At 45.6% G+C, this 14733-nt stretch overlaps 1 protein-coding gene across 1 annotated transcript in view; it reads left to right on the forward strand.

The window, feature by feature from the left end:
* HMCN1 (hemicentin 1) overlaps positions 1-14733 on the forward strand; it is a 563772-nt gene that overhangs the window by 126723 nt on the left and 422316 nt on the right. Inside the window, exon 20 of the mRNA XM_088453882.1 lies at positions 3080-3224. Within this exon, the coding sequence (XP_088310008.1) occupies positions 3080-3224 (145 nt within the window). The remainder of the gene's footprint in view (positions 1-3079; positions 3225-14733) is intronic.

Here is a 14733-nt window from a genome sequence, read left to right on the forward strand (position 1 = left end):
CATAATCTTTGGCACTCCAACGCTCACTACTTCCTGCTACCCTTACCAAACCTGGATCTGGTGATTTTGGGCATATATTCTGGAACCCATATCGCAACGCCATGTTTGTGGAATCATGTTGGCATGGTCCTTCGTCAACCAGTTCTTGATTGTTTTTTTTATTTAAATATTTTATTTGTATGTGTTGTATTTGAGATTATCACTGTCTTTTTTTTTTGGGAGTGACCACTTTGATTTCTCATTTATGTTGTGAATAAATGTTTGGAGAGTGAAATGGTCTTCCTTTTTTTGGACGTTAACAGCAAGTGTAACCAGGTTAACACACCTTACATTTGACTAAGGGGTAATCCAGTACTGACACCAGTTGATGTAAACTGAAATATGTTTTCAGGTTCCCAACCCACACCAAAAGGAAGCCTGTCCAAACCTTTGGATTTGGAAGATTGGCCTAAGCAGCTTGCACACCAACTAGGAACCTGTAAAATGTAGAAATATCTAATTGACACTACACCCAAAAAGGGAAATGACATTGTTACTGTTATGTGTTTCTTGTGGCTGTTTAACATACAAATACAAAACACAATCTAACTTTAAAAAAAGGGAAATCCTTGCAGGAACAGTCTACTTATGTCAGGGAAAACTATTTTTGTTTTGGAAAAAAAGAATGAGCCAGAACGTATATTAGAACAAAAAAATGTATTTAGAAAACGAAAATAAACAAAAAAAACTACTGGCAAAGGATGCCAGACAGCCGGTCAAGGCCCACAAGAACGCCAATGACATGTTGGCGCATCTGGGCAACACATTCGTCCACCTCTTGCCGACGCCTCTGTTCCTCTGTGGGTGAGAAAAGTGTGTGGATTAATAAAACAATAGGGAATCCACATTAAAAAAACAAAAACACAACGAAATCACTCCTAAACCTAAAAAAAAGAAACCAAAACAAAAAGGGGGTGCTGCCAAAAATACAAGGCCTATGTACAAATTCCCACAGGTGTGATATGTGTATGTTGAAATCAGCAGGAAGAGGTAAAGGCAAACTGCTAAATCACCAAAAGTAAACCAAAAAAGCACGAATAAAGGCACGACACATGATTACATACAAACAGTTTGTGCTTAAAAAAAATGCGAAATAAAAACATACCGGGAGTCAAAACGGGAGCTCCGGAAGTCCCTCCATGTTCTTCCTCGGAGGAGCCTTCATTCCCCAAAGAACGGGGAGGGGTAATGACGGACTCCGGGGAGGGGGTAATTGGAAGAGGGGTGGGTGGAGGAGAGGGGGAAGTGGGACGGAGGGGAAGGAGGCCCGACAGTTCCGGGAGAGGGTCTTGGAAGGCTGGGGAGGAGTGGGGTATAGGGGAAATATTTGGGGTGGAGTGTTGGCTGGGGGTTGGGGATAGTGGGCGGGAACGCAGTCTGGCCGGACGGTGACGGCGTAGTCTTGGCTGTCCACCTAAAATATGTCAAACAAATTGAGGTTAGTTTCTGGCCAAATCCGGGGCCCAAAAAAAAAAACCCACCAACAAAAAACAGGCAAATAGGAGTAGAATGAAAAAAACAGAAATAGAGGGAAAACATGGCCATGCAGATATGAGGACAAATAATAAATAGGACAGACAGGAAAACATGCACACGCAGATATGAGGACAAATAATAAATAGGACAGACAGGAAAACATGCACACGCAGATATGAGGACAAATAATAAATAGGACAGACAGGAAAACATGCACACGCAGATATGAGGACAAATAATAAATAGGACAGACAGGAAAACATGCACACGCAGATATGAGGACAAATAATAAATAGGACAGACAGGAAAACATGCACACGCAGATATGAGGACAAATAATAAATAGGACAGACAGGAAAACATGCACACGCAGTTTGCCCCACAAACACAAACATGAAAACCACAATACATAACACTTACTTTCCTGTATCTGCATGCGAAAGCATGCCAGCAAGCGGGGCGTTCGCCGTTGCAGGTCTGACCACCTGCGCTCCAGCTGCCCGATGTTGCGGCGTGAACCGAAGGACCGCAGGCGGGACCGTGCCTCCGCATACGCGGAGCGCTTCTGCCGGTTGGTGATGGGTGGAGGCTGGCTGGTGATACGGCGATCCATCACCTCCGTAAGCACCAGCAGCTCGCGCCTGGTGAATGCGGAGGCTCTCATGATGGCAATGGTGTTTTTCATACAAATCATTTTTGATAAAAAAATTTCTGATTGGCTAATGTATTTTGGAAATTAACAGGAGCAATTTTATTGGCTAGTGTATGAGTCATGTGTTCAACAGGGCCTGAAATCTCTGGAGAGTTATGATAGGCTTGATGCAGTGACATGCGTAAGCAAATTTAAATAAAGAAATGAACCCCGGGAAATATGCGGGGATCCACAGCAATAGAACAATTGTTTAATTGTGGTTCACATGTTTTTGGAACAATAAAAGCGAATGTTCCATCCGTACGTATTCTGCGGGTAAACACAAACACGGACAAGAGTAAAGTTTCTTGCATTGTGTTGAAAAAAAACAAACAATTAAGCTAATTGATACATTGATTGGCATGATACGATTGATGGAGGTAGGCAGAATAAAGGAGCAGGTAATCGACATCTGACAAGGCCACTTCCGGTTTATACTTGTGCGTGCGTTCCCTTCAAGCCATTTCGGGGATGTACGCTCGCTATTTCGCACGCTCGTTAGTTAGAGGAGGGGTCGCCTGAGTTTAGGGAGGAATTTTAGATGCGAACGAAAATACGAGCGAGCCATTGAATTTAAATAATTTTGTACGTACGCCTAACGTACGTGCGCCCGCTTGCGAGTGGGTCTGAATGAGGGCCTTTGCTCCTTGGACGTGCAAAGCCACAGGTGGGGATCTCAGTACATTCCTCCATGTCTGTGGCGTGGATATTTTCATACAGCCACTGCATACACAGGCAAAGCATTAGCGTACACTCTGAATCAGGCCTTATACTCCTATACGTGTAAAATACTATTGAGTAGATATAATCTTTTTAAGCTAAAGTACTGTATATTTGCAAATAAATGTTGTAAAATGTGTCTTTATTTTTTAGTTGGTTTCAACCCCCTATGTTAGTGTACGAACAGATGGAAGTCTTCATCTGGAAAGCGTTCACTTGAAAGATGGTGGGGACTATGTATGTACAGTGACAAACGCTGCCGGTGCAAGCAGAAGAGTAACAACTCTCAATGTATATGGTAAGCTGAAATCGAGCAAACCTAGTACGATAGGTGGGTGATCTCCTTTATCACCTCTGTAGAAAATTCTTTGCATTGTTTTAGTTGTTCCTAACCAGTGTGCTGTCACTTTTGTCTATGCATGTTTGTGTGGGGTTTTCTCTGGATGCTCTGACTTCATCCAATATTACACAAATATACTGGTAGGTAATAGTGCATGGGTGCACACAGCAAATAATCACTTTGTCTTTTTAAAGTGTTGCATAATATGTAACTGCTATATACAGTAAATAACTTAATACAAAAATATTTACTAGGGGGTCTATTTACTAAGCAGTGCTAGGAGACAGAGTGAAAAGTGATAAGGTGCCAGCCAATCAGCTCCCAACTGTCAATTTTCAAATACAGCCTGTGAGATGGCAGTTAGGAGCTGATTGGCTGGCACCTTATCACTTTTCACTCTGTCTCCTAACACTGCTTAGTACAGAGACCACTAGATCTTGTAAGCCCAGGAAGGTGCAGCTACTGAGGAGTAGTTTCATTTGTGATTTCACTTACAAGTAATGAACAACAACTGAGCACGGCAAGGAACAGTCTTCACCCACTGCCTTGATTATCTGGATTCACCATCTCCCTGACTTAGACAATATATTGGAATTCTCACTACTTCCTTATGCTTATTTCCATTGTCCCTTGTTCCTCTGCAATTCATCCTGAAACCCCACTCAATGCACAAGACAAACAGGGCCGCCAAGAGCCAAGGCGGGGCCGGTAATAGGGGTCGTGGCCTAATCTCGGGAGGCGTGGCCACGCCCCCTTGCCGAGAAAAAAATAAATAAAAAAGATTTGCAGCGCCACTTCGCGGCGCTGCGCGCCGGGGAGGGGGCGCTCTGAGCCCCCTCAGCCCGGCACAAAGCCAGGGGGGTGCGATCAGAGTGATCGCTCCCCCGCACAGGCATAGGAGACTGCTGTGGCTCCTGCTCAGCACCCACGAGCAGTCTCCAACTGCAGCTCAGCACACGCTGTGTGCTGGGCTGCTGTGAGGGAGGGGGGGCGGCGTCGGACCTCAGGAAGCCCAGGCCCGTGTAATCTGTACCCGCCCCCCCCCCCTCTCGGCGCCCCTGAAGACAAACTGTCGTTCTTAATATCCCTACATGATATTATGCTTAGAATTGCAAAATCCTTCACCCCATTCTCCCCACCATCACAACCATTAACTGCTATATCCACAACTTCAGCACAAAATAATTAAAGCTATGCGGGTTCAGTTTTACTCGGATGTACTTGGTTCTTTTCGCCAAAATTATCACAAGTTCGGATTAGTTCAGATTTATTTTATTGGCTATCCAAAACACGTGATAACCCATAGCCAATAAAATGCCATTTTGAGATCCGAACATATCAGAGTAAATCCGAGTAAACCCGAACCCGCACATCTCTAAAAATAACACCTTTTAAATGTCTTGACCGTGTTCTCTAAAAAAGAAAAATAAAGATTTTACCCAAGTAAAATATATAATATATATAGGGGTATTCAATATGGGAGCGAAAACATCCTTTTTGCGTTAATATCGCACTTATGACATCATTATCGCAGGTTTTAGTTTTACACCGTATTCAATTTCAAAGACATTTTGCAGGTTCGAACTTTTGTCCAGGAATGATGATGTTCGTCCATGTAAGATGACGTTTTGCCTCTTTCTGAGTTCCGTTTTTTTGGAGGGAAAAATCCGAACTCCACGTGCAAACTCGAACCTATCCGAGCCTGCACATCCCTAATTAAAATACACACAACAGGAGACATTCTGCAGGGGATTCAAACATGTGCCATAGTCAGATATTTGTTATTTGGTTGCTTCTGTTAGATAAAGCTGGCACTTCATTTGGTGTAGGTTACACACAAGGATCAGGGAAGGCATTTTCCCAATTGACCAAGCCCTAGCTTAGCAATTGTATAAGATTAGATAGTGTCACTGTAGGAATTTTTTAGGGCAGGTGTGCTGAATACAGAGGATGATACATCTGTGCACACCAAAGCAGAGCTATAACTAACTACACAGTTTGGTGCCCTGTGTAGATAAAGAGCATTGGTGCCGCATCCATAACGGAAGTAGGGAGAGTGCACGCCGAAGAATACAGGTTTGGTCTCGCTGGAAAGGGGCACGACCACACAATAGTACCTCCAACTGAAATTTCACCACACAGTAGTGTCCCTTATTCACATTTCGCCACAGAGAGCCCTTTCACGTTACGCCACAGAGTAGTACTCCTTAAAACACATTATGCCACACACAGTAATGCCCCTTAAAACACATTATGGAAAACAATGAGTAATAACACTGCACACATGGGATTGATATAATAGGCGGGGTGTGTGTGCCCTCTCTACTGTATATGTACAAAATGTAGAGAGGAGTAGTGAATGCGCTCAGAACCCCTCTATACTATGCAGCTAGATGGCCTGTCGTGTCAACTCCGTAATTGACCACAAAAGAAAGGGTTATTACAAAATTGTAAAATTATCAAACTTTTATGCAATCAAATCTCAAGATACATGTACAAACTTGACCTGATAAACTGAAACTACATATCAGGTCAGGGGTAAATAGGGAGTGTTCAATGGTCGTGACTAAAAACAATAAACAGTAGGATACATGTTCAGAGTATGAAATGAAAACAAATTTAAATATAGCACTGGAGTCGCTGTAGATAGTATGTCTAATGTAAATATAACTGTGATTCGCAGAATGGTATAAGAGTCAGTACTTGGAGAACTTCGGTGTGGAGCCGGAGCGGTGTCCCGCTACTCACCCCTCTAGAGATGCTGTTAGTCCTTGTGATGCCGCAGTGAAGTGTGTCTGTTGCCCGGGGTGATCAAGTTGGAATACGAGGTTGACCAGGGGGGTTGAGTAGCAGGGACTTCAGACCAGGGAACAGACACTGACAGTGCGGACTGGAGCTGCGCCTGGTTGAAACACCTATCACTGTCCATGGCTACCAGCTCTGTGTCCTCTGCCTAGGGAGGGAGTGTAACCGGTTTCGATGTTCAGGTCTCCACACATTATGCATCTTAAAACACATTATGCCATACAGTAATGCCCCTTACAATTTATGCCACAAAATAATCCCACGTATAAGACTTAATGACACAGTAATGCCCTTATAACAAATTATGCCACACCATGCCCCTTATACAGTGCCTCCTGTAGTAGTCCTCCTGTAGCAGTGCCCCTTATGCAATGGCCCCTGTAGCAGTGCCCCTTATGCAATTCCCCCTGTAGCAGTGCCCATTAGGCAGGCCCCCTGTAGCAGTGCCCCTTATGCAAAGCGCCCTGTTGTAGTGCCCCTTATGCAATGCCCCCTGTAGTAGTGTCCATAATGCAATGCCCCCTGTAGTAGTGTCCCTAATGCAATGCCCCCTGTAGTAGTGTCCCTTATGCAATGCCCCTGTAGTAGTGTCCCTAATGCAATGCTCCCTGTAGTTGAGCCCATATGCCGTGCCCCCTGTAGTTGAGCCCATATGCCATGCCCCCTGTAGTTGAGCCCATATGCCATGCCCCCTGTAGTTGAGCCCATATGCCATGCCCCCTGTAGTCGAGCCGATATGCCATTCCCCCTGTAGCAGTGCTTCTTATGCAATGTCCCCTGTAGCAGTGCCGAATAGGCATGCCCACCCAGGAGCAGTGCCCATTAGGCAGGCCCACCCTGTAGCAGTGCCCATTAGGCAGGCCCACCCTGTAGCAGTGCCCATTAGGCAGGCACCCTTGTAGCAGTGCCCATTAGACAGGCCCACCCTTGTAGCAGTGCCAATTAGGCAGGCCCCCCAGTAGCAGTGCCCATTAGGCAGGCACCCTTGTAGCAGTGCCCATTAGGCAGGCCCACCCTTGTAACAGTGCCCATTAGGCAGGCCCACCCTGTAGCAGTGCCCATTAGGCAGGCCCACCCTGTAGCAGTGCCCATTAGGCTGGCACCCTTGTAACAGTGCCCATTAGGCAGGCCCACCCTGTAGCAGTGCCCATTAGGCTGGCACCCTTGTAACAGTGCCCATTAGGCAGGCCCCCCTGTAGCAGTGCCCCCACCCCAGTACTTACCTGACAGTTAGGACACATAGGATCTAGCAGCAACCCTTACCTGACCTGTCGTCTGGGCTCCCTCTCCCACTGCCACGCTGACTGGATCTAAAATGGTCCAGCAGACGCGGCAGCGCAGACTCCCCAGCTCGCGGGTGACGTCATGACATCACCCGCACACTGCATGACTGGGAACGCTGGCCTCTGAAGCAATCGGAGGCCTCCTTTGCCTCCGATTACTTCAGAGGCCAGTGTACTCGGTCATGCAGTAGTGAAGTAATGGCCCCCGTGCCCCCAAGCCACTCCTGGCGCCAGCTTCTCTTAAATTCTGGCTCCTCAGCGGCAGCGACAGCATGATGTTAACCATCGTGCCACAAAAGCAGCCGCCGGGACGTCATGCAGGCAGCACCATGGTGAGTGACAGGAGGGGAGGGCTGCTGGTAAAGGAGGAGGAGGAACAGTGATCGAGGTGGAAACTCGAGGGGAAGGCTGCGCGGCGTCACTGACTGGACTGGCCCATTTGGCCATCGGCCCCTCTGGCATTTGCCAGAACTGCCCGATGGGCAGTCAGGCCCTGGCTTTAATGCAAAATGATTGTCCCTACACAAGCTATTTCACTCACGTTCTCAACTTTTCAAGTACATACTACAGAATACATCTTTCAAATGTAGTATAAAGAGTCAACATTCACAATGTTGACACAATAATAAAACTTACCCCTTAAATTCAATATATATGTGTGATTCTTACCTATGTGTCTGACTCAGATTTATCCTTTGTTCCAAACATTCAGTCAGTTTACAAAGCCTGATACATAGCAACCTCTTTAGAAAATGTGCATATCACACAAGGCGCTGCAAAAACTTACATTTGTGCATTTCTAATATCCTACACTGACTATTACCTTCTTACTGGTCTTCAACCAGATGGTGTTCGGTCTTTTCTCACCATCACACATGCTGCAGGACATGGTTTTTTGTTTTTTTTTAACATAATGTTGGTGCTGTGTGCCTGTACATTGTTGTGAAATCATGTTTAAAGTAGGGGTGTGCACTGGCCACTTTTCGTGTTTTGTGTTTTGGTTTTGGATCTGGATCTTTCTTCGTGTTTTGGATCTGGATTGGTTTTGCCAAAACCACCCTTCCGTGTTTTGGGTTCTGGGTTTTGTGTTTTGGATCTGTATTTTTTTTAAAAAAAGCATAAAAACAGCTAAAATCACAGAATTTGTTGGTTTCTCTGCTCCTATGCTATTATTAACCTCAATAACCTTAATTTCCACTCATTTCCAGTCTATTCTGAACACCTCACACCTCACAATAGTGTTTTCATGTCCAAAAGGTTGCACCGAGGTAGCTGGATGACTATGCTAAGCGACACGAGTGGGCGGCACAAACACGTGACCCATCTAGGAGTGACACTGCAGTGGCAGACAGGATGGCAGTTAGAAAAACTAGGCCCCAAACTGTACATAATGCAAAGAAAAAAAAGAAGTGCAAGATGGAATTGTCCTTGGGCCCTCCCACCCACCCTTATGTTGTATAAACAGGACATGCACACTTTAACAAATCAATCATTTCAGCGCCAGGGTCTGCCACACAACTGTGGCTGAAATGATTGGTTCGTTTGGGCCCCCACAAAACAAGCTGGCAATTAATGTGTCCCTGCACAAACTGGCTCTACGGAGGCAAGATGTCATCCTCATCCTCCTCATCCACCGATTCCTCACCCTCTTCAGTGTGTACATCCTCATCCTCACAGAGTATTAATTCGTCCCTGCTGGAACCACAGGTCCCTCTGTACGTTCTGGAGGCTGGTCTCCCTGGAAGAGTTGATAATTCATTTTATGAACATCATCTTCTCCACATTTTGTGGAAGCAACCTCCTACGCCTTTCGCTGACAAGGTTCCCGGCTGCACTAAACACTCTTTCGGAGTACACACTGGAGGGGGGGCAACTCAGGTAAAATAGAGCCAGTTTGTACAGGGACCTCCAAATTGCTTCTTTTTCCAGCCAGTACAGGTACGGACTGTCTGACATGCCTACTTGGATGCTGTCACTGATGTAATCCTTTAACAGACAGACGCACGCTTGTCGCTGCTGCTTTAAGGATGTAGGTGCGGCTACAGCCCACACAATTCACAAAGACAGAAAAAAGAAGAAGAATATTTTAATTGTTTGTGTAGAACACTTTGAGGTGTCACCACCCTTTAACAGACAGACGCACGCTTGTCGCTGCTGCTTTAAGGATGCAGGTGCGGCTACAGCCCACACATTTCACAAAGACCGAAAAAAAAAAGAACAATATTTTAATTGTTTGTGTAGAACACTTTGAGGTGTCATCACCCTTTAACAGACAGACGCACGCTTGTCGCTGCTGCTTTAAGGATGCAGGTGCGGCTACAGCCCACACAATTCACATAGACAGAAAAAAAAAGAACAATATTTTAATTGTTTCTGTAGCACACTTTGAGGGTGTCACCACCCTTTAACAGACAGACGCATGCTTGTCGCTGCTGCTTTGAGGATGCAAGTGTGGCTACATCGCACACAAGTCACAAACACATTAAAAAAATAGTTTTTTATTTTTTGGAACACTTTGAGAGTTACACCACCCTTTAACAGACAGACGCACGCTTGTCGCTGCTGCTTTAAGGATGCAGGTGCGGCTACAGCCCACACATTTCACAAAGACCGAAAAAAAAAGAACAATATTTTAATTGTTTGTGTAGAACACTTTGAGGGTGTCACCACCCTTTAACAGACAGACGCACGCTTGTCGCTGCTGCTTTAAGGATGCAGGTGCGGCTACAGCCCACACATTTCACAAAGACCAAAAAAAAAAGAACAATATTTTAATTGTTTGTGTAGCACACTTTGAGGGTGTCACCACCCTTTAACAGACAGACGCACGCTTGTCGCTGCTGCTTTAAGGATGCAGGTGCGGCTACAGCCCACACAATTCACAAAGACAGAAAAAAGAACAATATTTTAATTGTTTGTGTAGCACACTTTGAGGGTGTCACCACCCTTTAACAGACAGACGCACGCTTGTCGCTGCTGCTTTAAGGATGCAGGTGCGGCTACAGCCCACACATTTCACAAAGACCAAAAAAAAAAGAACAATATTTTAATTGTTTGTGTAGCACACTTTGAGGGTGTCACCACCCTTTAACAGACAGACGCACGCTTGTCGCTGCTGCTTTAAGGATGCAGGTGCGGCTACAGCCCACACAATTCACAAAGACAGAAAAAAGAACAATATTTTAATTGTTTGTGTAGCACACTTTGAGGGTGTCACCACCCTTTAACAGACAGACGCACGCTTGTCGCTGCTGCTTTAAGGATGCAGGTGCGGCTACAGCCCACACAATTCACAAAGACAGAAAAAAAAAGAACAATATTTTAATTGTTTGTGTAGCACACTTTGAGGGTGTCACCACCCTTTAACAGACAGACGCACGCTTGTCGCTGCTGCTTTGAGGATGCAGGTGGAATCTAGACGGGATTTGGAACCGAGGACACACTACCTCCATCAATTGTCTAAATCCCACTGCACTAATGTCGGATACCGGACGCACGTCTAACACCAACATAGCAGTCAAGGCCTCAGTTATACGTTTTGCTTCAGGATGACTGCTGTCGTACTTCATCCTCATCGCTAGGGACTGTTGGAGGGTCAATTGTTTAGTAAAAGTAGTGATGTTCCTACTTCCTCTCTGGGATGATGAACAACTCCCAGCAGCAGCAACAGCACTAGGAGGAAGAGCTTCTTGATCTTTCCCTATTTTATTTTTATCGGAGAAAGTTTGGTCCTCCATTTATGTTATATTGATATATATACGTGCGGCTAAAGCGCACACAAACACAGAAAATATTATTTTATTTTTGCTGGAGAGTAGTGCACTTTGTGGGTTACACCACCCTTTAAGAAATGAGCCAGCCGGCTCTTTACTTATGGGACACAGGCGCACGCTTGGCGCTGCTCCTTTGTTGATGCACGTGCAGCCACAGTGCACACAATTCACAAACACAGAAAATAATTTTTTTTTTGGTTTGGACTGGAGTGTACTTTCGGGGGTTACAGCACCCTTAACGGTCAAGCCAGCCGGCCCTTTACTTATGACACAGGCGCACGCTTGGCACTACTTTGTTGATGCACGTGCGGCTACTGCGCACACAATTCACAAACACAGAAAATATTTTTTTTTTAGGTTTGGACTGGAGTGTACTTTCGGGAGTTACAGCACCCTTAACGGTCAAGCCAGCCGGCCCTTTACTTATGACACAGGCGCACGCTTGGCACTACTTTGTTGATGCACGTGCGGCTACTGCGCACACAATTCACAAACACAGAAAATAATTTTTTTTTGGTTTGGACTGGAGTGTACTTTCGGGGGTTACAGCACCCTTTAACGGTCAAGCCAGCCGGCCCTTTACTTATGACACAGGCGCACGCTTGGCACTACTTTGTTGATGCACGTGCGGCTACTGCGCACACAATTCACAAACACAGAAAATAATTTTTTTTTGGTTTGGACTGGAGTGTACTTTCGGGGGTTACAGCACCCTTAACGGTCAAGCCAGCCGGCCCTTTACTTATGACACAGGCGCACGCTTGGCACTACTTTGTTGATGCACGTGCGGCTACTGCGCACACAATTCACAAACACAGAAAATAATTTTTTTTTGGTTTGGACTGGAGTGTACTTTCGGGGGTTACAGCACCCTTTAACGGTCAAGCCAGCCGGCCCTTTACTTATGACACAGGCGCACGCTTGGCACTACTTTGTTGATGCACGTGCGGCTACTGCGCACACAATTCACAAACACAGAAAATAATTTTTTTTTGGTTTGGACTGGAGTGTACTTTCGGGGGTTACAGCACCCTTTAACGGTCAAGCCAGCCGGCCCTTTACTTATGACACAGGCGCACGCTTGGCACTACTTTGTTGATGCACGTGCGGCTACTGCGCACACAATTCACAAACACAGAAAATAATTTTTTTTTAGGTTTGGACTGGAGTGTACTTTCGGGGGTTACAGCACCCTTAACGGTCAAGCCAGCCGGCCCTTTACTTATGACACAGGCGCACGCTTGGCACTACTTTGTTGATGCACGTGCGGCTACTGCGCACACAATTCACAAACACAGAAAATAATTTTTTTTTTGGTTTGGACTGGAGTGTACTTTCGGGGGTTACAGCACCCTTAACGGTCAAGCCAGCCGGCCCTTTACTTATGACACAGGCGCACGCTTGGCACTACTTTGTTGATGCACGTGCGGCTACTGCGCACACAATTCACAAACACAGAAAATAAATTTTTTTTTGGTTTGGACTGGAGTGTACTTTCGGGGGTTACAGCACCCTTAACGGTCAAGCCAGCCGGCCCTTTACTTATGACACAGGCGCACGCTTGGCACTACTTTGTTGATGCACGTGCGGCTACTGCGCACACAATTCACAAACACAGAAAATAATTTTTTTTTTGGTTTGGACTGGAGTGTACTTTCGGGCGTTACAGCACCCTTAACGGTCAAGCCAGCCGGCCCTTTACTTATGACACAGGCGCACGCTTGGCACTACTTTGTTGATGCACGTGCGGCTACTGCGCACACAATTCACAAACACAGAAAATTATTTTTTTTTTGGTTTGGACTGGAGTGTACTTTCGGGGGTTACAGCACCCTTAACGGTCAAGCCAGCCGGCCCTTTACTTATGACACAGGCGCACGCTTGGCACTACTTTGTTGATGCACGTGCGGCTACTGCGCACACAATTCACAAACACAGAAAATAATTTTTTTTTGGTTTGGACTGGAGTGTACTTTCGGGGGTTACAGCACCCTTTAACGGTCAAGCCAGCCGGCCCTTTACTTATGACACAGGCGCACGCTTGGCACTACTTTGTTGATGCACGTGCGGCTACTGCGCACACAATTCACAAACACAGAAAATATATTATTTTTTTAGCACTTGGGGGGAGCACCCCTGATGGACAGAGCACCCCCTGGACAACACTACAGCACTCCTTTAGGACTGGGACACTGCACAGGACTTTGGAGTGGACACAGCCCCTATGGAGAACTGACTGCACAACACAGTCCAGCCAGCCCCTATGGACTTTGAAGTAGTGGACACAGCCCCTATTAACAACAGCAGCACAGCACAACACAGCCAGCCCCTATGGACTTTGAAGTAGTGGACAACAGCAGCACTACACTACACTACACTACACAGCCCTAACTCCCACCCTCCCTCTTCACTGTCCACAGCCGAGTGAGAAAATGGCGCCGACGCGGGTACCTTATATAGGATCCAAAACCCGCGAGACTCGGAAGGCGGGATGATGACGTTTTGCCTCGATTTCAGATCCGAGTCAGGCGGGAAAAGTCGAGCCTGACTCGGATCGGACTCGGATCGGGGGGGCTCGGGGGGGTTCGGATTTCAGAAATCCGAACCCGCTCACCCCTAGTTTAAAGTATTTAAATGTTTAAAAAATGTACTTACTCTTGTTAATTGAGTGAATATCAACGTGTATCTGGTCGTATTAGGGTGTGCTGGCAGTTCCTTCCATTCCTGGTTTTCCAGTCTAGATTTGGTAGTGTTAGTGCTGCTATCCCCAATTCTAAGTGATGGAGACAGAAGAAAACAGTGCTAGGAGCTCCAATCATATTGCTTGCACCCTGCAGGAGGACCATGATACTTAGGGTGCTTCAACCCAGTCCTCTGCATGGGGACAAGAGGTAGGGACAAGAGAGCAGCAGATATCAATACACATTTCTTTGTGCCTGGATTATATAGCCCTGCTATCACTTTTTCCTTTTACAATGTGGCTGAACCAGTATTCATTGCGTGGCACATAACGTGATATATCAAATACCTAGTTGCCTATTTATCAAGCTAAAATCAAGTAAAAATGGCATGATTAATGGACTTTTGTAGTAACTACTTTTGTAGTAACAAGGCCATTTATCATTGAATGTATCAGCAATGGACAACATAAAATACTGCAGTCCTCATAATTCTCCATGGGATCTGCACCTATTTATTAATCTCTGAAAAGCATAGTTGCTTTAGCTTATAGACTACAGTATTACTGAAAATAGATCTACAGATAGCAGCCCATCAGCCTGAACTGCTGGGCCACGCAATGTGAAGCGGTAAGTGGCAAGCAGCTATAAGCAAGCAGTGAAGGAGATAATAATGGGTCAAAGTCATTGCTTGGACAGCACTGGATGTGCTGATGTGCTGTTTCAACATGACTGTAATGATAAATGGCCTTTTTAAGACATCTGTTATTGTTGCAAATAGCAGAGATTTTTGTAACAGGCAAGCGGAAAAAACCGTAAATTAATAGATAATTCTCTTTCCCTTGTTTTTAAATTGTGTTTGTTCCCAGTTGTAAGGCTCTGAGAAACATGCTGGTACTATATAAACATTAACATCATTCTAAAAAAT

This window comes from Taudactylus pleione, unplaced genomic scaffold (assembly GCF_031769625.1).
Source record: "Taudactylus pleione unplaced genomic scaffold, aTauple2 ptg000602l, whole genome shotgun sequence".
In the NCBI taxonomy this organism is placed as follows: domain Eukaryota; kingdom Metazoa; phylum Chordata; class Amphibia; order Anura; family Myobatrachidae; genus Taudactylus; species Taudactylus pleione.